Below are 22,140 nucleotides of genomic sequence, written 5' to 3'. Positions count from 1 at the left end.
GCCTTTTGGCTATACCGAGTCGTCTTGCTTTTATGTTTTCAGGCTAATTGTAAGTCACTAATTCCAGACTCTGCCATGCATCTTGACGGCCTGCATGCACCCGCAAAAGGACTCAGGTCCTTCTAGCATAGTCTTACAAAGACAGAGTAACTACAACAAGCTATTCTGTGTTATCGAGTAACTTCGACCAGAAACCATCCGAGTTCCACATACTCATATCAAGTACAGTGTTACAATACACAGCCTGCACATTCTTGTAACTCTCCACCAAGAACTGTGTCATCCGGCTACCTCTAGGACTCACGATGAGGATAGGCCTCGAAGCGTGCTCCTTATCCAACGACGCGGGGTCAAACGTGCCCCATTCCCATTTCATCACCTCACGCGTCATGCGGAGTCCCTGCCATGTCTTGCTCACGCTATAGACCGTGCGCTCCGCCAGGTCGCGTGTATACTCCGCCTCTGTGTATCCACGATCGGCGAGCCAGCGTACGTACTTCTCTTTGTGCGCGGCGCTCAACTTCGACGACCCCTTGCGAATCCAGTGTTCCGCGCTGTCTACGCTCCGCAATCGAAAGCGCATGAGCAGCTCAAGATACCAGAATACAGCGCGCGGCGCCGAGGTCGTTACTACCGCACTAGGTTCGACAAGGTTGTACTGCTTGGGCGAGCAGGGATGTCGCAGAAACATGGCGACTATTTGGCGTCCAAGCGGGAATTGGTCGAAAGGTGCGTGGTACAGGATCTGAGCTGCGAAGGCGCCAAATACCAGACCGGCTACGTATATACGCAGCTTGGTGGTATCCGAGTACAGGTGGTTCAGCAGAGCGACAACGTCCGAGATGACGCATGAGGCGTAGGACGTCTGCCCGCGTGGGCTGGAAGTACTACCCCAACCCGGCAGTGTGAGTGCAACGAAATGGACCTTTTTGGCGACTAAGGTAGGCGCGAGATCCTGAGTGCGGACGAATCCGATGGACATGCCGCCGTGGAATGAGAGGATAACTGTCTGACTGTCTGGATCCCCGACAGATGTGTATGCCAGCGTGCGACCGTGCTGCAAGGTAAGTATTTTCTCTTCATCGCGCCAGTGCGACCCTGTGTACGACTGGGGGAGCAACTCGTAACCCTCCGGACCTTTCATTGCCTAGGGCAGAAATATCTGGATGAGTGAAGCAGAGCGACCTGGGCACTTTGAGCGTACCGTACGTTCTACAGGTGCCTTATGATCCCTGAAGAGTCAGGGGCTTAACGGATGACTGATATACTGACATTGTGTGCGATTATATATTGCGTGTTTGCCGCTCGTGCGGTCGTGAGAGATTGCAACGCCACCGAGTAGGCTTTTGACAGATTGGGTACGCGCGGTGTTTTCAAGCCGCCTCCAGTCTCGTGGACCTGTCCCAGGTTTACTGGTACACCGCGGTCACATGAGTTTACTAGCTTTCCAAGAGTTTGCCATCATTCGTCGGCGCCACTTAAGGGCGATTGACTCTTGCTGGACTCCGAGCTAGAAATCGCAGATATTATATTCGAGGCAAGGTCCATTAATAGACAAATTGTATATCGCTAGTCATGTCTGCCAACGCTGTCCAGGCTGAATCTGGGCAAGACGATTCCCAAGGCTATACATCAGGGCCGCCTTGCACGGAACTACGCACGTCTAGTAGAACACATGCGGATATCTAGCCGCCAAGGGATTGTGCAGCTCAATGAGACGCGCCTACTCGCCCATGGGTGAAAGTCGTTGTGTGAAGAGTCTAGCACTTTACATACCGTGTGGAAATGTCTCATGCAAGCTAAGCAGCGATAGGACCAAACTCAAGTGAAACTTGTCCAGCACGTCATATCAATGCATGGCACGGCAGCGCGACAAGTATGGCGACAACTAAACATTCAGTCCTCACCAATGCGTACAGATTGAAGTGATACATACCACATCACCAGCACCTCGAGTCGATCACGAGTTCAGGGTATCAATGGCACGTTGCTTGGTCTTTGACACATACTCTTATGATTCTCTACGGCTGCTTCGTTTGCTGTGTTACAAATCTGCCCGATGTCCTTAAACGCGAACAATTTTGAGTTTCCGGATGCTTGCACTCGTTGCAATTCCCTGCGATGCATTTCATGTAACATAGTAGGTGACCACAGAAATGCTTTCGAGGCATCGCCCACCCTACATGACTCAGGAAGTCTCACCAAGCTTGCTCGGTAGAGACTACTGTTCAATCTACCATGAGACCGCCGTTCACCATGATGGTCTGGCCTGTGAATGATTTAAGTCAAGTCACGCCCACAAGCCAAGACCCCTAACCGCGACTTACCAGTAATAAAATATGCCTCTGGTTTGATCAAGTAAGAGACCAGGCTGGCGATAACTTCGGGTTCGCCTATAGGCGTGTTTTTAGGAAGAATCGCATCCTGGACACGAAGTCCATATCAGCGCATGTCATTATGTATTTGCCAAGCATACCTGCGGGAGTTTGGAGTCGCCAGCGTTGTCGGGGATGCTGTCGCCTGGAGGGCGTAGTAGACAATTGGTAAAGTATCTTATGATACCTGTACGCACTCATCGGTGACTTAATGAACCCCGGTGCGTATGCGTTCACGGTGATATTGTGTTTTGCCAGTTCCAAAGCTGAGCGATTAGTGAGATCACATTGAAGTAGAGGACTAGGCATGCGATCGTACCTGCGCTCTGTGTCAAACCACGGACAGCAAACTTCGTGGCGCTATATGCAGACAGTGCCAGCATGCCTGGATGCAGTAACTCATGAGATATAGTATGACCACCCAAACAAGTGGCTCACTCACCCTGCTTGCCCGCCACCGAGGACGCTCCTATGCATCGGTCTCAGCTCCTAAATCCGTATGACTAAAACAGAAATGAGCCGCACCTAGGATTCGTCCGCCTCTTCCTTGCTGTATCATCTGAATGGCTGCATGCTTGTAACATAACATTACGCCTCGCAGGTTGACAGATGTGAGCTTATCGAAGTCTTCCGAAGATACTTCGACGACGTGAGGATAGCGAGACAAGAGTAAAGAGGAAGAATCGTACGTTCTATCAATGGCTTCAAGGCCACTATTCCCGCATTCGCCACCATCTGCGTGCGTATAGCTTTAATTATTGACAACTGTCTAGAGGGTATAATCATACCGCATCGAGGCCGCCAAACGTCTCCACAACCTTGGCAATCATTTTCTGAACGTCGTCTTCGTTGGAGATATCCGCAGGAACTGCAAGGGAACGCCCTCCTCGAGCTTGTATCTGCGACACCAGTTCCTGCAGCTGGTCCGTCTTCGACGCTATGTCATTCACAGCGACATCAAGGTGATCGGCAGCCAGCCGTAGCGCAATAGCCCGTCCAATGCCCTGTGCGGCGCCAGTTACAACTGCTACGCGTGTGAGGGACATGCTGGCGGAGGGTGTGCGCGGTCTCCATTTCACTGTCTCATATATATAGCGTCGAGAATTGCACTAACTGAGAGAAGCGACGACCTCGCTTATCAGGTTCGGCCCACCCGAGTCATTCCAAGTGTCAAGTCGCATTACAGGTAAAACATCACGCCACACGTTTTGGCGACAGAAATCAGATTGTGAAAGGCTCACAAGACCTTGATAACTCACTAATATATGCTGCGTAACCGGGCCCTACGCAGCACTGGAAGGTGTCTCGGAGTGCAATATAAGCCACGGTACAGGGCTGACATACGCTGAGCTTACGTGCCTACTCCTCGTGGGCTACTTTTTGAACACTAGAAGCACGATTATCCTGAGCTCTACTCTCAGCTGTGCGTCCTCCGGCCGCTACGGCTGCATGCCCGGGCTCGTGTATGGGCCAGTCCATTGGAGGCTAGGCAAGGTCATGGCGTCAGCCTAGAAGGGTTGAAGGAACCTTCCAATGGAGTCAACGCTGCTCACGTTGGTCAGTCCACTCTTACAGTGTTGAATTTATGTTCGTCGTCCACCTGGAGTGGAGACATGCTGATCAGAAAATCAGCGCTCCAATCAAGTAATGAACAGGTTATGAAATCGTTCTATTTCCTGCGAGTTTTAATGACCGTTGAGTGCGCGGAATACTGCAGCTTACTCTGCGGCAAACCGAAGGAATTCGAGCCACTGCTGCTGGAGTATTTCCGCACCCTCAGGCTGTGTGTACAGACTTTCTGGGCTGATATTGATGAACGACCTGTAAATGGACCTGTCACAACACAAATAACATGAAATCATGCTACACACTAAGATGGCTAAGAGATGGGGCAATCAAAACATGGATCCTGGGTGCTGTTGTTTTTTCTTGCTTTCTTGACTGTGGATTTTCTGCCCAATAGAACATTAATTTGAAAGGGTAGGGTGCAGCACTACTCAAGTGCATCAGCAGATGGGAACCAATTGCTCACAGACGTCACTTGGGATGCTGACAAATCCCTCCCTGATTGGCTGACCCCGATTTAGAGCTCGCCTTTGAACTTCCTTCCAACCACTGGCGACTTGGCCAAAGTGCCTCAACAAAATGCACGTCGTCTTTCGTTCGCGCTTGCTCTGTCTTTGAAATATATCCACTATTCACGAAAAATATGTTGCAAAACCTTCTCAAAATCATCGTCTTGCCAATGGTGGACTTGAAAGCATTGCTACATGGAACAGCCAGGGCAGATCAATTGGACAGCAGTGACGATGGCAACCAGTCTGCCGGCGGGTACGGCACGCGCGCACAGCCAGGCTTCTCTTCTGCTGCGCTAGATATACAGGAAAGCGAGCAGACAGTGAGCCTTTCTCTGTGTATGCTGCTCGCCTATTTCGTTGCGCAGGTCGCCTTGTCTTTCCTTTGACCGCTCATCATGTACACGGCCGGTCTGTGTACACTTTTCTCTCTGCTTATGTCTTCTCTGGTCTCTGGTCTACCGGTGCGTGTAGTCAATGGCGGGGCCGATTTGAGAGACGAGAATGGTGCACGCCGGCGAGGCATCACTTTGCCCATGAAGGGCAGAGCAGTGGTCAAGCGGAACGTGGAGGAGCTGCTTGTGGGGTCGATTGGACTGGGTGATTTCGCCGACGTGTGAGTGTATTGTGGCAGTCTATGAAGATGAATTGTGTCCTTTTACACCGTATCACAGCGTGTACACTGTTGCCATACAGATCGGGAATACTACAACGGCGGTCAACCTTGGTACGGTTTCCACTGTCAGTTGGTTCATGTCAAATGCGTCCCTGAAAGACAATATCCTGTAGACACAGGTTCAAGCGACTTGTGGGTCATGTCGACGTCCTGTCAGACCTCCGTCTGTAGGCAATCCAATGCAACGGCGTTTTCAGTAGCGACCTTCCAGTCCACTGAAGCCAACGTCAACCTGACATTTGGCGACGCGACTACGGGGACCTTCGCTGCAGGCCCTATCGGTTTGGACAATGTCACTCTTGCTGGCCTCTCCTTGCCTAATCAACCCTTTGCTGCCGTTGACAACACTGATAATACTGCTGTCTTGAACGGAGGTGCTGGTATCATCGGTCTCGGTTTCCCAGCTGAGAGGTAAGTTTAATTCGTAAACGTATGGGGTCTCTGCAACTTGTTTGGTATAGCACTATCCAGAACGAGGTTGTCGCTCAGAAGGTAGCTTGCTTCTTCGAGTGAATAGGCTTGGCGTTGATCTTGAACATACATCAACTAGTTCAACAATCCTTCGACAACGGACGACTTCATCTCGAACATCAATACTTATGGTCCATTCGTGTCCCGCCTTGTAGCATCTGGTGTAATTGATCAGCCTCTTTTTGCAGTGAGTATAAGATGACACATCGCGAGAGGCTTGATCATAAGTTTTGGATAGATCACTCTGCAAAGAGACACGATCGACGTTAGCGGTAGCGGGAAAATCACGATTGGGGAACTTCCCGCGGGCGTTGACAACTCGTCCATCACTTGGGTGCCTGTCCGTTTGTATGATCCCGCTGAAGGTGGCTTAGATCCTCCGACATTCGCCAGCAACGAATCCTATCCATTGTGGGTCTGCAACGCACCTGAATTTTCGATGAAGTCGTGTGGCTGACTGTCAATTTAGGCGTTGGGAGGTTCCTATAGAGAACGTCTACCTTGATGGCAAACAGCTGGCGAACTCGACAATACCTCCTAACGGCGTCCCCTCGTCATTCGTATCTGCGCTGATTGATAGTGTACGTTCCCCACCCTGATCCTTGTCACTCACCTCACATGAAGCACCGCTGATGCTACAGGGCAACTCCCTCATTCGCGGCCCTCAAGATGTCGTTAACAACATCCTGAGCACTGTTTCCCCCGCTTACGCTGCGGACTCTTCTGCCAAGCCGACACTCCCCTGCGCGAGCGCCCACAACCTCACCTATCAAATCGGCGGTAGGCTCTTCCCCGTCGACCCACGCGACTTCATCGCCCAGGCTGAGAATGGGAACGCGTCGACGTGCGTCGCGAGCAGCGTCGTATCGACGGACCCTCCGAGCGTAGGCACGCTGTTCAGCTGGAGCCTCGGTGACCCGTTCCTCAAGTCGAATATGGTGGTGTTCTACTACGGTAATCTGACGCACCCATCCGTGGATCCGCCTCGTATCGGCTTCCGGTCGATGGTGCCAACGAATGCATCAGCCCTCCTCGACGAGGCGGTGTCAGTTGCATCACAGGATCATGGCAACTTTGAATGTATGTACCGATTGACTGTCCTGACCTACCTCTGCGGTCTAATCAAGAATCACTTAGCTACGGTCAATGTCGCGCCGACATCGAGCGAGGTTTTTGAGATCACTGTGACTTCCACTGCTACGACGTCTGCTCCCTCGCATAGCATGCCACCAATAGATAGAACGTCCAGTCAAAACTCGTCTGCTTCGGTAACAAAGCCACATCTTTTCCGGAGTTGTTTTTCCATTGTCGCCCCAGTTGTGTATTTGTCGTTCTTACTGGTTTTCTGAGCCCAAACACTTGCTGAATGCGTGATTGTCAATGAGGGAATGCGAGTCATGATGATGGAAAGCAAGCTAGATGTACGGTGAGGATTCAATGAAGCAAGAGATATATACGTACACGCACAGGGCCAATTAGCTGGTAATGAAGCTGAGCAATGCACTATAGTAAAATTGAGCATCCTCTATGCAAGCTATTCAATTAATCGTCCTTGGATAGTACCTCGACAGCAGCCGGTTTCTTGTGCCGCGAGGCTAGCCAAAGCCTCTCCTGTCTCCGAAGCCTGGCCATCTCGCAAGTCATCCTCGAGACCAGGTCCCACTCTTTTGCTTCGTCTTCATCGTCTTCATCCTCTCCGGGATCCAACGGATTCGCCCTGAGTGCCCACGCCGACGAGATGCGGCATATATACGGGAATAGATCCGAAAGGAAGCCGGCCAATATCGCGTTGTCCGTCTCGTCTCTGTCTCCAAGTATAGAGCCACCAACATCGAGGAGCCGGATGAACAAGTTGCAGATTCCATCCGTCGGTCGTCGCTCCTCCTTGTAGGCGCCCCTGAGTTCGTCGACGTTCGTGTCGAACGCGATGCCCAGCTTGTGAAGCCCAGGGCACTTATGGATGAGTGGTATGAGCCCCTTCAGCGTGACGCGGGGCGTGCCTATATTTCTCTTCAGTTTTGTCCCGATTTCTAGAAGACCCAGCTTCGGCCATGCTCGAGCCATGTCCTGGAGGAAATCGTTGTCGATAATCGTGGGGCAGTGTAGTTCAAGGGTGAGTTCGGTGAGGTTGTTGAGTGCAAGAAGTGGCCTCAGCGTGTCATCTGTCACTGTGTAGGCGGGGTCACCATGTGGGCTACTGGACCCAGCTGACAGAGAAAGCGTTGAGATGGTCGTCTGACACCTGTGCGTGCTGAGCCGCGTTCCGAAGTCTTTAAGCTCTGCTGCAGTGGGGGGATGGAGAGCTACAACATGCACAGACCCCAGCTGATCAGATTGAATAAGGTCAAAGAGAGATGTGCACGAAGCCAGGGTAGAGGCATAGATGATAAGATCCTGTAGAGCCGGAAATATAACTTCGCAAGTAGTCAGCAATGAGGCCAGACTGGATCCTTGCTGAATGTCACTGCGCAGAGACAGCCGCCTAAGGGTCGGCATCTGCGCCAAATGAACTATAGCCTCGTGTGACAATGGAGCGTCGTGAGGTTGCATGGTATAGACTGTACGAAGACAGTTGTGTCGAAGAATGATGTCTGCCGCAATCGCTGACAACCTTGGCACGCACGGGCAGAGGAATGTAAATGTCTCCAGGGAGTTGCACTTCCCTGAGAACTCCTTCAGCGCCACCTCCAGCTGGGCGACCAGTGTCTCGTCGGTATCTTCAAGGATGCGCAAAGAAAGATCTGAAAGTTTGGGGCTGATTAGCAACAGAAGTTCGGCGACGCTGTTGTCTGGCTCTGATGATCTGAGACGCCATTCCAACTGACGGATGCCAGGGAAAAGGAGTTCTGTCGGTCGATGGCGGAGTAGCATACGAAACGTAGATGGATGGACTCGCTTGGAGTGGAGCGAGAAGGAAGCAGGATAGGAATACCTGACACCTTTGATCCTCGAGGCATAGCTCAGAAAGCGGGACCACTCATCTCCTTGTGGTGGACGGGCAAGCCCCTAAGGAGCGCAGTTAGTACAATTCCGGGAGCGATAGAATGCAGGAGTCCCCTACCACAAGTATGGCACCAGTTGTCTCGCAAACCAGCTCCGTTACAATATCTTCTGGAAATAATTTGATAAGGGGCCAGAGGGTTGTATGTGTATGCCAAAGTAGGTCTAGGGCGATGGGGCGGAAGGACTGGCACGTCCGGGCCAGGCAGGCTAGCGTTGCAGGACCGTTACCCGTGCTCCGAAGGGACGCCCATTCGAAGATCATTGTCACGAGTTCAGGGACTTGCAGGCATTGGTGCATTGCGAATAGTTCGGGAGATATGGACTATGTGATATATGGTAAACCATGGTCCTCTCCCATTGCAGATAATCATAAGAGCAATCATGACTTACATGGGAGACTTCGTAGATGCTAAGTGGCCCTGAGCGACCGAACTTCCTGTCGAAGAGAATGAAAGTTTCAAGGAGCTCAAGAGTCACGATACAAGAGCAATGGAATACCTCTCAGACTCGATGTCATGTCAAGAAATATGACCCCGTGACCGACGCGTCGGTGGCGTCGCGACCGACGGTGCACATGGCTATCAGCTCAGTCTGCTTCTTCTTAGTGCGAGCTCATGACACTCCTGTACGGGTGGCAAAACTCCTCCGCGCATGCACGGGCCTCTAGTTTCAAACGCAGAGTCATTTGGTATTTCTCAATTCACCATCATGACCTTGACATGCGGTGTAGGGCGCTGGACTCGGAGGCGAGGAACCAGTGATAGAGACGGCGACATATAGATGTCTGGAACGAGGCATTGAATTAGGGATGGATGACGGCCGCTTTGTCTACATAGCATCAAGTTTACAGCGGGTATTTAGGTGAAGTACGTGGCTTTATTCGAGATCCCGAATCATGGTAGAGAACTCTGATTGGACAGGTTGTTATATGTTACCTTCTTCCGGGAGCGGTCCTCTTCGACTTTTCATTTTCGAAAGTTGTGCCACTCATTGTCGCGCTACCCATCGCATTCTTGTCGTCGCTCTCCGAGTGACCCACAATTCCCGCACGCCTCAGGAAAATCGCCGCCAACAACGTGCCTGCCCATACGATAATTATGTCAGACGTTCTCCGCATCCAGAACAAATATAAACAGGTAGCCCACCGAAAATGCCAAATGCAAAGCCCGACCACAGCGCATCTTTGTACGCAATCAGCTGCGCCGGCCGCGGAGCGTTCGTCCCGTCCTGGTTCACGACCACGCCATATGGGCGCGAAGCACTCGCTAGCGATGAATCGAACACGATCGTCGTGATCGCTAGGCCGAAAGCCGCACCCAGCTGCCAACATTGTTAGCGATGGTCCCACTGCCTGCATATATTATATTCTGGACATGAAGACGCACCTGTGTCATTGTCTGAAACATAGCGCCGCCGACGCTCTGTTCGTGCGACATACACACCTTTGCGACGAATAATGTACCGGAGGCAAAGACGAAGTCCGCGCCGAACACAGAAACGATCGCTGCGGGGAAGCCGAATGCCCAGTATGGAGCGGCGGGATTGATGACGCCATAAAGAAGATTTGCAGTCGCGGTCAGAGCCGTACCCACGGCTAAGGCAGTAAAATGAGTATTTTGTCAGAGAATAAGGCAAGACGTGAAAACCGACTAATGAGTGCGACCACAGGTATCCGTCCCACGAAGAGCGCGACTATCGTATTACAAACAAGCCCCGTCGCTGACATCGGGAGCAGGCGTATCATCGTAAGCACCGGTGTGAGCTCCACGTAGTTCTGGTAGTACAGCTGTCAGGGAAGGCATCAACAGACCGTCCCTGACGATTCCAAGACCCAAACGAGAGGTGAGACGCACAGTGATCCAGAAGTTGAAGATGATGAAACTGCCGTACTCCAGGAACGCGACGACAAATATCACGGCAAGCATACCATGCGCGCGCGCCCAAAGCGACACCTTCATGAGCGGCGGGGGCGTCCACCAGGTCTTGTCCCCTCTCTGTGGTGCAGTTTCGAGGTAGCGCTCCCAGAGGACGTAAAGTATGAGGAACAGGACCCCGATTATCAGCAAAGCAATAATGTCTGCGAACCACAAGGATTAATTCCGTTCTGCATGGGGAAGCGTCGTAGCAACTACTTACATCCTGTTTTCCAACCATTCGGCGCCACGCTGCCGTCGCTGAGCGCGAATACGACCAGTACCAAGCCTGCGGTGACAAGAAATGCACCAAGCCAATCTACTCGCCTACGGTCGTCGAGGTTAGAAATCGACCTCTAAATTCACGCCATAAATCGGACACCCACCTATCCTCTTCAGACGACGGCAAGTCCTTATCAAAGCATACCAGTCCTCCAACAAAGCATAGTGCACTCATTACAGCGAGGAAGTAGAATGTCGAGCGCCAGGTCTGCCTTGATCTCGTGTCAACACATACCATAGTGGTTAACAAATCGATGAGACGACGAACTCGGTCAGTTGCGTCAGCAGGCCCCCGACCGCGCTTCCAATGGCAGCACCAATAGGAGCGCCTGCAGCGAAGGTGGCGAATGCTATGGAGCGTATCCTAGACGGCGGAAACGTGTGCGCAAGGATGCCGAGCTATGAAGGTGCCCGAGAATGGTAAACGTTTGCAGGAAGCAGAGGCCAAGTGAAGGCAATATACCCCAGCAGGAATGCACGCGGCCGCACCCATGCCCTGAAGCCCCCGCAGGATGTCAATAGTAATCTCATCTATGTTTATCAGTTTATGGCATACAATCGGTGTTGATGTCAAACTCACCCTTCGCAAATGCACATCCCAGGCAGAAGACAGCGAGGATGATAGATCCGGCTAGGAAGCTCAGCTTTCTGCCGTAGAGATCAGCGAGACGACCGAAGAATAGCAGGAGGCCTCCCTGACAGTTTGTATATCAGCATAATGCAAAGATATAGTCAAAGAAGACGAACAGAGGTGAGCGCGTAGGCTGAGATAGCCCACTGCAATCTGTATTCAGGTATGCCAAGATCCTTGCCCAGTGTCGGCAATGAGATGGCGACCGCAGTATTGTTGGCGGACTATTCGAAGTCAAGGACATTTCTGTTTTGGCATATAATTTGGACTAACATTGAGTATTGTAGCCGTCGCGCAGGTTGCGATCAGCCCAATTGCCCGAGCTCTGCTGAGCTTTCGGGCTGGCGTCGTCTCGTAGTTGGTACAAATCTCATCCAAGACGCGCTCTTGGATGAAAATCTCTCCTATGGGACCATCGCTGGCCATGGTGGCACACCGGACGTTTCTGCCAGTAAATGCAAACGCGGTAGTGCCGTCTCGGGTGGTCAGAGCTTGGAATCTGTAAGCGGCCTCTTGAAGGGAGACGTCAAGGAGAGGACGAGAGGAATCTGGGGCCCAGCTTGGGCTGTCCCCAAGGACCGCGAACCTATATAGTATTTAGCTAGGTCATAACTGAGCCTCATTTACTGTGCACTGTTCAGCGCGGCCATCACGGTCAAAGGAGCGCGCACATGCCTTATATGGAGTCGATGTTGGTTCTAGACCGCGACGAACCACCAGTCGGTCCTCCCAATAAGGTGTGCGAATTCGCTCGCCGGCACCAGGCGTGTAAATTGTTGCGCTTTTTGCAGGAGTGTTTCCTTCAAGAGTGGTCGGGACGGCCGGCCGACGACTGCTTCTCCGATGTCCTCGCAGTACTTTGCAAGATCGCCCGAGTGCGAGTTCTGTGCCAACTTCTCCCTGTTACTAAGATGCTATTCTTAGCCTTCCAACGACGTCATAAAGGCATCTTGCATCTATATGACGCGCGAAACGAAATGATGCCCCGAAGTCGCGTATGAGAGAAGACCTCTTCTCAAATTCAATCCCCCTTGACCTGATATTTGTCAGGACGCGAGTACAGGCCTTGATATCACTTCCAGCTGATCCAACCAATATGAAGGGTGGTGTATGTCCTCGCAACATCTATGGCATTGACACTGTGCACGCGGGACTTGCAATACACACCTCAACAGGCCACATGGAACGATGACTTCTCTTCCATGGGGTACATTTCAGGAAGCGGTCAGTCCATAGTAGAACCTCCGTTTGCCATAATTGTCTGGCCTATTGACAGATTCATTAGCTTCGTTCGTTCTGCGAGGTATGGTGATGGATGCACCAGTAATGAAGTAGGCCTCTGGTTTAACGAGATAAGAAACTAAGCTTGCGATCACCTCGGGCTTGGCCCTAGGCGTGTCTGCGGTGAGGTTGAGAGTCTGCATGGCGAACTCTCAGTAGTCCATTTCGAATAAACAGAAGCAGGTCTACCTTCTCCACGTCCGGATTGGCAGCTGAAGCACGAAGCAAGTGTCATCATCGTAGATGAGAAAGATTGGACTCAATATATATTAACGCACTCATTGTAGTCTCTATGCAGCCAGGTGAATACGTGTTAACAGTGATGTTGTGCTGTGCTAACTCTGCGGCTGTCGAGAAAATGGCACGTCATCGACGCTCCCTGAGAGAACAAGTGGCCCGTCTACCTGCGCTGTGTGTCAAACCACGTATAGCAAACTTAGAAGCACTGTACGCGGATAGCCATGACATTCCTGCACCCTTTAAATCTAGAATATCCGGTAGACTTGCTGTAGACTCTTCTCTGACCTTGCTTGCCACAGATTGAACTTGCGCCTGTATATTTGCTCAGTCTCTGTACCGGTCAGAACGATATAACGGGCGGCACACCTATGATACGCCCACCTCTTCCTTGCTTAATCATTTCCATTGCTGCGTATTTATAGCACAGCATCGCGCCTCGCAGATTGACGGATATAGTCGCGTCCCAGCTCTCTGACGAAGCTACAGAAGGTGAATTGTTTGACGCATGCAATGAATGGACAATATTTCATTACTCTCTACCAAAGGCTTCAAAGGGGAGACAAGGATCCCCGCGTTAGCGACCATCTGTGAGGGAGGCGTTCGTCGTACGTCATGCACATAACGGTCGAGAGAACGAACACGCACCACATCCAGACCGCCGAGGCACTGCACGACTGTGGCGACCATAGCTTCCACGTCGCCTTCGAGCGACACGTCTCCAGGGACAGCCAGAGCGCGCCCTCCGCGAGCTTGTATCTGCGACACGACCTCCGTCAGCTCGTTTATCTTCGACGCGAGGTCGTTCACAGCGACGTCGAGACCGTCTTCTGCCAGGCGCAGAGCGATGCTCCGGCCAATGCCTTGCGCGGCGCCAGTTATGACTGCTACACGAGAAGGTTGAGCTTGTTCCATGAGGCCCCTAGCAATGAATCCCTTTGTAGCGTCCCTGGCCCTGTCCTTATAAACGGCCTCATGAAATCTGCCCTGATTGAGGCTTCATCTCCGGGCAGATCTCAACCAATGAGGTCCTCGATAGAGAACGTTGAGCGAATGGCATACCTAGGCCATACCACCGGTACGATTCGTGGGATTACGTTCCTGTGTGCGCAGTCGACCATATGATATCAATTAGTGAAGCGTCCATAGCGAGGGCAGGGTCCAATGTCATTCATTCCCTGTCTGACGTTCACTGACTTAACCTTGGTAAAAACAGACATCGATTGGACACGGCACTCGCTTCGCGAAGCCATGACTCGTGCTCTCTATCTTTATCTTACTGTGGCTACCTGGGATTCTTTCCGCAGTGGAATGAGTTCAAGAAACGTTGAGCATACTCCATCGCGGCGAACTGATTCTGGTGAAAGGCACCTCGGCCCCCTTCCGTTAACTAACAAGGAAAAGTATCAAAGAATATCAGTGCCTTGAACACGTAGTAGTTTGCAGCGCAGGCAAACCAGGCAAACCAACCACTGATTAGCTGTCTAGGCGGAGTAATCCATGGATCGAGGTCCAGTGTACAACAGACCATAGGTCATGACCTTTTCGGCGAGGGAGGGCGGTTATCATAGAAAGTGCATACACAAACTCACGACGAAGTCGCCCCAAGCCTGTCGCTGGGGCATGACACCGGTCGGGAGGTATGAGTTCTCGACTTCGGCGGCCCCAGAAGAGGCACTTCCCAAAGCACTCGTAAGTAGGTGGTCTACCAACCACAGGGCTCGCGCTTGACACTTTTCTGCGGCTACGCAGCACAGACAGATATACTGCATATCTGATATCTTAATGATAGTGTCGAAGGAACATGGATGTTGTATATCCGAGAGCCAGAAGGCTGCAACCAAAGCGCCCCGGAGGAGCGTGCTATCCAAAGAAGGGCTAGCGTGACGATGGGTATGAACGCAGCCATCCAGGAGGCGGCGAGTAGAGTAAGCGACAGACGGTCGGTCCGCCAGTGTCTGTCACGGTTTCGCAGAAGGCGCGAGGAGGTACTCCGATAGGCCGATCTTATTGGTGCCATAGCATTTGACTTTGAGGCAACGCCGCGATGACGGGGCCTGTTGCGCCCCTCGGAGCGCGCTGGCAGCAATAAGAGGCCCTATATCATATATCAAGGGAGGGACGAGGGATCCGCGATGACGGATGTTGACAACGCGGTCCGCAGTCCGATCCTCGGATTCATTTGCGCGACGTGTTAGCCGTTACCTGGCCAGTCGTGGGCTTGTGGAGTACACGGAAAGCTAACCAAACGTTTCCCTGTTCCAAATAGACATTTAGACACTTGCCGCGAAGCGCGACACCCAACGTCTTGCGCAGAACCTGTCCGACAAAGACTCAGCGTGATGGCGACCGCGATGTAAACCGCATACCACTAATACCATTAATGCTATACCTGCGGTGCCCATTCGCAAGCCGACAGCTCGGGGCATTGCTATTCCGTCAAGTCTGCGTCACCAAATCGGTGTACGCAGATCGAAGAGCACATCAAAAAGATCCACACTAGGGCAAATGACGCCGACGTTCCAGCCGTCCGGACCAAGAGACTTTCCAGCCAGTCAGGGGCCCCGGCGGACGCTATGACGATTGCCCAGAGCTTCTCGGAAGGCATGTCATTGCGCATGGCCAGTCGTCGGCACCGGTATGGCAGGATTTCAGACTCATAGAAGGGGCGCAATGTCGGAGAAATGAAAACATGTCCTTCGGGTTCGGGTCTTCGATGGGCTCGATGAATCATGATGCCGGAACATACTTCATAGAGGGATCTGCGAGGGGCCGTAGTCGGTACGCGATGCAGTCTGGAGCATATATCACGCACCCTTCAGCTCTTCCGTCACACCTGGCAGCGCGCTCCGTAGGCCACGCGCACGCACCGATAAGTCGTGGTGCGCGACGTACTGCGGCCGGTGGTCATCACCGCTGCCTGGTGACGTGCCTGGAGGCCTTCTGTGCTCGATAAGGCAATGATGCGCACCAGCGATGGTCACCGGTGGCCCCCTCCCCAGCATTACTGAGTACAATGCATAGCGGGGGCAGTGCGCAGGGGCATACTCGGAGAAATGCATGACGGACAGACGGTCGCCCGACGACTGACCCCGGCGCAGATGGGCGCTGTGACGGGTGGCCGGCGCATGTGCTGCACCCATGCAAGACGCACCGAGATTCATGTGCAGACCACCGAACCTGTCCGGGATGGCGTTCCCGCGTCCGCGGGGAGGCAGTACGGCACGGCGTCGGATCGTAGTCGCAGTCAGTGGCAGGCTTTCCGTGCTGCCAATGTGACCTACGGGCCACCTCGCGATGCACGGCATCGAGCCTATCATCGCGCCGGCAATAGCTGTCACCCGCAAACTGTTTGTACGCACGGCCGCAATCCCAGCTACTATTACCACGCATCGCGATCCACGGCTCGTCACGACGTGTCCAGGGTCCTCCCCGGTGACGATACGCGCCCAACGCCCCCTGCACAGTGGCGCTCGCTCCGAGGCTGACTCGCGGACCTGGGCGCATCGCGCGGGGGACGCGCCATGCAGGTGCCCGGCACCCGTACTCTGCGCGAATTGCGCGCGCACGGGACTCCGAGTCCCCAAGGCATATGGACATCGAGAAAGCCCACGCTCCGGCCAGGCATGGATCAGTAGTGGCGCGATTGAGGCCTAAGTCCTGACGGCAGGAAACAGCTGGAGCATGTCAGACGGGACAGCGTCCGTTGTCCGTTGATGGAGGTCCCGGGCGCGTGCAAGTGGAGCCCATCACGACAGCAGCCGCCGACGCCCACCAGTCCCGGTGTCTGGAGGTTGGTGGCGTCCGGTCTGTGAGCTGGGGAGATGCGGGGTGTCGCACGGGGTCGTTAGGACATTCGCAACCGCGCTCCAACCTTGATCTCGCCGGACCACACACGATGTCGAGGGCTGTCGCTGCGCCCTGCAGGAGTCGTTGGGCGGTACGGTCTGTTCCGCCAGCCGCGATCGTGGGTGTCTTGTGTGGCGGCCCGTGGACCACATCCGAACGACGACGACAAATGCGAACCGAGGACAGAGATGTAAGGCGGCACCGCAGAGCTTGCGAAGTGGTCTTCCTTGAGAGATGACGCTAGAACCGCATTGTGCGTGCCGCGGGACCAGAATAGGTGAAGCGGACGCTCACAGGTCTTGTCGAGAACGGTCGAGACTGGACTGCCGAATACAAATCTCGGGGATCCCTGGCTCAAGCGGGTGCAGCGCGGGGCGCGCACGCCGCGCTTGCTTTGGGAGAACATGTCGAGTCGTACTGCATTGAGAGATTCGTCCACCACGGTCGACGTCTGTCGTGCACTTGCAAGGCTGGCGTGACAGCCTGAATTGCAGCGACGCTCAGCCACACATCGCGGCATGCTACATGCCGCCGTGCCACAGTCAGCCCGTGATGTATGCGGGTATGAAGTGCTGACCACACGAACCTTGAGCCTATCTGCGGCATGCCGGTCTCGTCTCCCCACTCTGCCATCGTACCATCCTTGCACGATGCAGACTAAATGGGGCCATCTGGGCACCTCTACTTGCGAGCGCACTGCACGCAACTCGCACCCGATTTGCGGTCCTTCGCTGCCATGCAGCGAAGGAAACCGGTTGCCAGCGCTGGCCCCGCCGCACTGGAGTCCAATAATGCACATCGCGTTTACAATGTCAGGGCGTCGCGCGCTTACCTCACGGACGCACGCCCCCCACATTCTGTGGGGGATAACGAGACACTCTGGAAGCAGGGCCTGCCAGAGAACAACAGCACGCCCCCGATGGTGAGACCGCACCACGCCCGTCCGATCGTTTCGCCTGCCAGAGTCCTGTCAACGCCCGTCAGTCAGAAGAGCAGCACACGCCGACCGCAGGAACACGGTGACGCACCGCCCCGTCCCGCCCCGTCCCGCCCCGTGCTCCGGCGCATGGGCGTGGGTCATTAGACGGGCTTGCTGCTGCCATGATCGCCGTGCTGCCACGCGCACAGGGCGACGGCTTCGTGGCGACTCGTCACAGCTGCAAGGCGAGGGAACCGTCGTGTCCGCAGGCAGACGGCACGCCGCTGATTGACAGACGCACGGCGACGCCCCCGCGGCCGTCTGCTTCCCCATGGGGACGCCCCCGCGCGCCCACTGGCACGGGCACGAATGTCGAGATGAGATCGCCGTGGCGGCAGTTCATGATCGCCGCCCGCGCCGCGCCGTCCCCCCTCGTCCCGTCCGCACGCCACCCCTCGGATCACCACGGAAGCGCGGGGCAGCCGCGAGAAGCACGCGCGGACAGGGCACGCATCTGGGGAATGCGGGGGGGGGGGGGCATCAGCACGACAGCGCGGCATGCCGTAAGGCAGATCCATGTCGGAAGCCCGCCGTCCTGGGGGACCGCGCACATTGGGAACGCGGGAAGCTGCGCGTTCCCAGGTGGACGGGCTGTAACGCGTTACATGGATATCCGTCGAGCCGACCGAAGAGGATGCAGGACAGGCGCGCCGCGGCCCCAGCGCCTGCGCTAATGATCAGCTCCAGAAGTGAGAGCAGGAGAAGGAGGGCTTGGGCCGGTGTGTAGTGTTCTTGAATATGAATGCGGGGATTGAGCGCGAGCATACATGCACGCCACGCGGGGCGTCCGCCTGTTTTACGTGTAAGAACGCAAGAAGGCGGGGCATTGGGTAAGATCAACAGTGAATTAGCGGGCTCGGAAGATCCACCTGAACGCGCTTCTCGCGGGTGCTTCTCATGCGCGCGCATTCACGCTGCACGGGGACGACCCAGCTAGGCGTGCTCTTCTGCGCCGAGGAACCCTTCTCTGAAGAGCAGGCCAGAGCGAGCTGTGCCAGAACGACACAGACGCGCTTCTAGCGCACGGAGGACAGACAGTGGAAGGGCCAGGATGCGGACGATAGGCACCTTGTTGGACTCATATCGATGTATACGTATCGCGGGTGCAGCAACGCAGCCGCCCTGGGAGCGTCGACCACGCCGAGCACGTGCCAAGCTGGAAGTCTGCCGCACAAGCTATGCGGCCTGGTTCCATCGCGCGCGCAAGGACGGTCACGCGGGCGGCAAGTGGGAAGCTGCGCCCAGCATTCCGAGGCGAGGATGCCAGGGAAGTCCGCAGAAGGACGTTGGACTCCACTTGCACCTGCTCGCCGTGCGAGGCCGGTGCCACCGCCTGCCTGGGACGGCGAGCTGACAGCTCTGGCGCGTTGTGTGTCCTGTGTCCTGATGCCCCTGCGGAACGCGTGGCCCCGCTTCCCGGCCGCTGTCCGATATACTTGCAGAGATGCGCACACAGTCGCGATCGAGGCCGTGGCGATACTGTCTGGCCCTTCGGTCACGATCCCTGCGTGAATGGCCTCATCTGCCGCGCGGCCAGGCAGCTGACAGACACTCCCCATTCAAACGTTCATATGTATTTTCATCTTAGGCCATTAGCAATCGCGCGAGACGTACGGTCTGGCCAGCTGCGCGGTGTGGGGGATTCGCAATTGCGTCGTCCGGTGTCACGGAAAGTGTGGGGGCTGGTGTAGAAGGGAGTCAAAGTGCACGCGGGGTAGCGAGGCGGCCGGGCGCTGTCGCCCCCTCGGGTTCGCCATGTCCACATATGGCCATGGCAGCGCGGAATGTCGCCAGACACAGACACACGCCGCGCGCAAGGAACGCTCCAGCTCTGGGACCTGTCACTGTCACGAAGGCGAAGATGGGGGGGCCACGATGCCGCCCGGTACCGCCTGCGAGCGAACGGGCCACGATCGCGGGCCATCGGCGAATCTGTGTCCGTATCTGGGAGGAAGCATGCCTTTCCCCGCGCAGAGCGCGGCACGTCGACAGCGACCCGGACAGGCGACCAACGTGCACGCCGCTGGCGGATAGCAAGACAGGAAAGACGTCCGCGGCAGGCCGGGTTTGGCCAGGGCGTGATCCTGAGCTGGCCCCGCGCACGGACGCGAGATACTCGGCGATGGCATCTCAGAACACGATGAAGGCGCCCGATATGTGTAGCTCGCTGCGTGCCAGAAGGGGGAGGGAAGCACCCCGGAGTGGCATGATGTCACGGCCGAGACGGGCCTGCGTGCGTCAAGAAGGAAGGCCGCACAGGTGCCTGCTGGATTAGTGGGGGGCGAAGCCGTCCCCGCGTCTCCCCACAACGCACGACGTCATCGCATGATCTCCCCGCACGGCGTCACGCGCGCGTCCTCCCCGCAAGTAAGTCCTGACCAGTGTGTGCGCGCGCGCGAGTCCAGGCCGTCCAGCCCTTCCACAATACAATGGCCGACTGCGCCCCCTGTGCTGCTGATGTCCCCCGTTCCCCGCCGAGTCACGCCCCCACCACTGTCCCCATGAGCACCCACCCCCGCCGAAGCTCGAACGCACCCCAATATGAGTCTCGACGCCGGGCATCCCGTCCCCTCTCCGGCCAATTGTCGCCAGTGGATGACAGCCCCTCCCACCGTCGGCCACCTTCCATGTGTCCCGAGGCGTCGACAATTGACCGGAGTCTTCCCCGCGGGGGCGAGCACCCTCGGCGATCCTCCACGCCCACATTCGGGCGCGCAGCCGACCACGCCATACACCACGCGAAGATACATGCTGCCCCGCGCCGAACACAGATAGCAGATAGCACAGATCCAGAGGCTCGAGATGCAAACAATGGTGTGCGCCGCAACTTGGGTAGCACCCGCCCCGCGTCAGAACAAGCCACAAACTTAAGCGACCGCGTCCATCCCGCCGCGGCGCGCACAGGGGCTCCCCGAGGCCGCCGTGACGCCCACAAACGCACACACAAGTGTCGGCGTAGCACCGATCCCCGCCGCCCATCGTACCTACCTGTGCCTGTTCGCGCCTGAGGCGCAAGGCCCGCCGTCTCGCGCGCCGCGGTCCCAGGTCTGGATCGCGGCCCTGGCGCAGGGGGTCCACCGTCCAGGGAGGCGCCAGGCCGCAGAAATAGCGCACGGCAGGGCTCACCGTGCAGCGTTATCCATGATTATGATATCGATGTATTCTTGTTGAGCGTTGAATGGATGATTATGCATGGATTCCGAATGGGGAAGGGGGAGGGCGGCCCGCCTGCCCCGCGTTGCGCCCCAGTTGATCGTGCTACATGCAGCCCGCTCCGCCTGGCGGCCTGGCCCAGGGGAGAGACGATAGTCACGCCCTTGCGCTTTGCGATTGGAAGGATTTCAGGTGGCGGTGGGGCCTGGGCCTCCGGACGCCCGATGCACGATAATAACCATGATAATGATGATAATAATAACAGCGGTTGGGGGCTGCGCCGCGCGCTGAGGAATGAGGAATGGAATGGAGTGCACATGGGCCCCGGTTCAGCGGGCGCGCACGAACGGAGCTGCCCCTAGGGTGCCAGAGCCTGGCGCCAGTAATCACAACAACAGCCTCCTCCTCCCTTGTTGTTCTGCACGCCCGAATCCCGAGCGCAGCCGCTAACCCTCGTTCGCCGAGAATGGAAACAAAAACATGTGCACGAGCTGCGCAGCCAGAGCCTGGCCCAGCGCGTCGCCGGCCGACGCATCTTGCAGCGAGCGGGGAGGGGGGGACCGCCACCGAGGGACGCACGTGAGGCGGCACGACTGGCCAGCGTGAGCGTCGCCCGAAGCCCTGAGTGTACGTTACTGCCGTGAGCTCCGCTCGGTGACGACTGTGAGGAGACTCGGACGGCGGCGATCGCTGGTCGCCTGGGTGCACGCATACCCGGGGAGGGATCGCACCGCTCGCAAGCGACGCCAGCGCTAGTGACGCGGTGTGTTTCAAGGAGCGGCGCAGATCCCGCCGCGCTCCAGCTCCAGCCCAGACCAGCGCGCAGGCAGTTTCGCCAGATGCGGAACACGGCGTTATGTTTATGTTCATGTTCATGCTCATGTGCGCGGCGTTGTTTATAAATGGGGTCCACCATTGACATATTGCGTAATCGTGACTATGGCACAGCGCATAAACTACACCATCTGAAGAGCGTAACGGTATGCGAGAGAAATAGAGAAAGGGAATAGACCAAGTCCCAACCATGCGCCCTCCATTAATAACCCATGCGACTACAACCCAGAGAGACTTTGAGACCGAGACAAAATGGCTAGTGTACACAATGGCGTGAAAGTGATGAGGAGGAAAGAAGAGACAGCGGGAATGAATGTGCACGGGAGGCGATAGGCGAGCGTAAGGTACGTGATGTGCGTGAAGGCGGGCATACAAGTACAC

At 55.5% G+C, this 22,140-nt stretch overlaps 7 protein-coding genes across 7 annotated transcripts; 2 read left to right on the top strand and 5 right to left on the bottom strand.

The window, feature by feature from the left end:
- Positions 1–160: 160 nt before the first annotated feature.
- Positions 161–1,144, bottom strand: POSPLADRAFT_1059016 (hypothetical protein; the record flags this gene model as incomplete). The annotated part of the gene is made up of 1 exon (XM_024481111.1): positions 161–1,144. The coding sequence occupies one exon, from the start codon at positions 1,142–1,144 to the stop codon at positions 161–163; it is 984 nt and encodes a 327-aa protein (XP_024336512.1).
- Positions 1,145–2,228: 1,084 nt separating this feature from the next.
- POSPLADRAFT_1048205 (hypothetical protein) lies at positions 2,229–3,421 on the bottom strand (the record flags this gene model as incomplete). The annotated part of the gene is made up of 7 exons (XM_024479463.1): positions 2,229–2,269; positions 2,328–2,424; positions 2,613–2,641; positions 2,695–2,760; positions 2,901–3,014; positions 3,065–3,110; positions 3,164–3,421. The coding sequence occupies 7 exons, from the start codon at positions 3,419–3,421 to the stop codon at positions 2,229–2,231; spliced, it is 651 nt and encodes a 216-aa protein (XP_024336511.1).
- Positions 3,422–4,848: 1,427 nt separating this feature from the next.
- POSPLADRAFT_1066896 (hypothetical protein) lies at positions 4,849–6,975 on the top strand (the record flags this gene model as incomplete). Its single annotated transcript, XM_024482121.1, has 10 exons — positions 4,849–5,066; positions 5,125–5,177; positions 5,240–5,537; positions 5,588–5,618; positions 5,677–5,784; positions 5,836–6,008; positions 6,067–6,178; positions 6,239–6,301; positions 6,329–6,677; positions 6,735–6,975. The coding sequence occupies 10 exons, from the start codon at positions 4,849–4,851 to the stop codon at positions 6,944–6,946; spliced, it is 1,617 nt and encodes a 538-aa protein (XP_024336510.1). The 3' UTR covers positions 6,947–6,975.
- A 2,556-nt stretch (positions 6,976–9,531) lies between these two features.
- On the bottom strand, positions 9,532–11,852 carry POSPLADRAFT_1149470 (hypothetical protein; the record flags this gene model as incomplete). The annotated part of the gene is made up of 12 exons (XM_024486307.1): positions 9,532–9,680; positions 9,746–9,920; positions 9,986–10,194; positions 10,251–10,386; positions 10,454–10,677; positions 10,737–10,840; positions 10,900–11,007; positions 11,064–11,194; positions 11,259–11,326; positions 11,376–11,490; positions 11,543–11,650; positions 11,700–11,852. 12 exons carry the CDS (start codon positions 11,850–11,852, stop codon positions 9,532–9,534), a joined length of 1,680 nt encoding a protein of 559 aa, XP_024336509.1.
- Positions 11,853–12,539: 687 nt separating this feature from the next.
- On the bottom strand, positions 12,540–13,865 carry POSPLADRAFT_1171948 (hypothetical protein). Its single transcript, XM_024488159.1, has 9 exons — positions 13,593–13,865; positions 13,481–13,532; positions 13,314–13,427; positions 13,233–13,259; positions 13,112–13,177; positions 12,986–13,054; positions 12,897–12,919; positions 12,748–12,844; positions 12,540–12,692 (listed from the first exon to the last, which is right to left on the bottom strand). Exons 1-9 carry the CDS (start codon positions 13,857–13,859, stop codon positions 12,652–12,654), a joined length of 756 nt encoding a protein of 251 aa, XP_024336508.1. The 5' UTR covers positions 13,860–13,865; the 3' UTR covers positions 12,540–12,651.
- Positions 13,866–15,122: 1,257 nt separating this feature from the next.
- Positions 15,123–15,373, bottom strand: POSPLADRAFT_1048201 (hypothetical protein; the record flags this gene model as incomplete). Its single annotated transcript, XM_024479462.1, has 2 exons — positions 15,123–15,263; positions 15,323–15,373. The coding sequence occupies 2 exons, from the start codon at positions 15,371–15,373 to the stop codon at positions 15,123–15,125; spliced, it is 192 nt and encodes a 63-aa protein (XP_024336507.1).
- Positions 15,374–17,529: 2,156 nt separating this feature from the next.
- POSPLADRAFT_1059011 (hypothetical protein) lies at positions 17,530–18,446 on the top strand (the record flags this gene model as incomplete). Its single annotated transcript, XM_024481110.1, has 2 exons — positions 17,530–17,865; positions 17,922–18,446. 2 exons carry the CDS (start codon positions 17,530–17,532, stop codon positions 18,444–18,446), a joined length of 861 nt encoding a protein of 286 aa, XP_024336506.1.
- Positions 18,447–22,140: the final 3,694 nt, after the last annotated feature.

The sequence above is a fragment of the Postia placenta genome, assembly GCF_002117355.1.
Source record: "Postia placenta MAD-698-R-SB12 unplaced genomic scaffold POSPLAscaffold_11, whole genome shotgun sequence".
Taxonomy (NCBI): Eukaryota; Fungi; Basidiomycota; class Agaricomycetes; order Polyporales; family Adustoporiaceae; genus Rhodonia; species Rhodonia placenta.
The sequence above is the reverse complement of the archived record's forward strand: the minus strand, read 5'-3'. Positions and strand labels throughout refer to the sequence as shown.

Excerpts from the sequence above, each read along its gene's own strand:
- POSPLADRAFT_1171948 (XM_024488159.1), bottom strand. The coding sequence starts at position 13,859 with ATGGAACAAGCTCAACCTTCTCGTGTAGCAGTCATAACTGGCGCCGCG. Across the intron at positions 13,260-13,313 it reads AAGAGGTGGGCGTATCATAG|GCGCAAGTTCAATCTGTGGC; the intron begins GTGTGCCGCCCG and ends GCAAATATACAG. Across the intron at positions 13,178-13,232 it reads TTCAATCTGTGGCAAGCAAG|GAATGTCATGGCTATCCGCG; the intron begins GTCAGAGAAGAG and ends TAAAGGGTGCAG.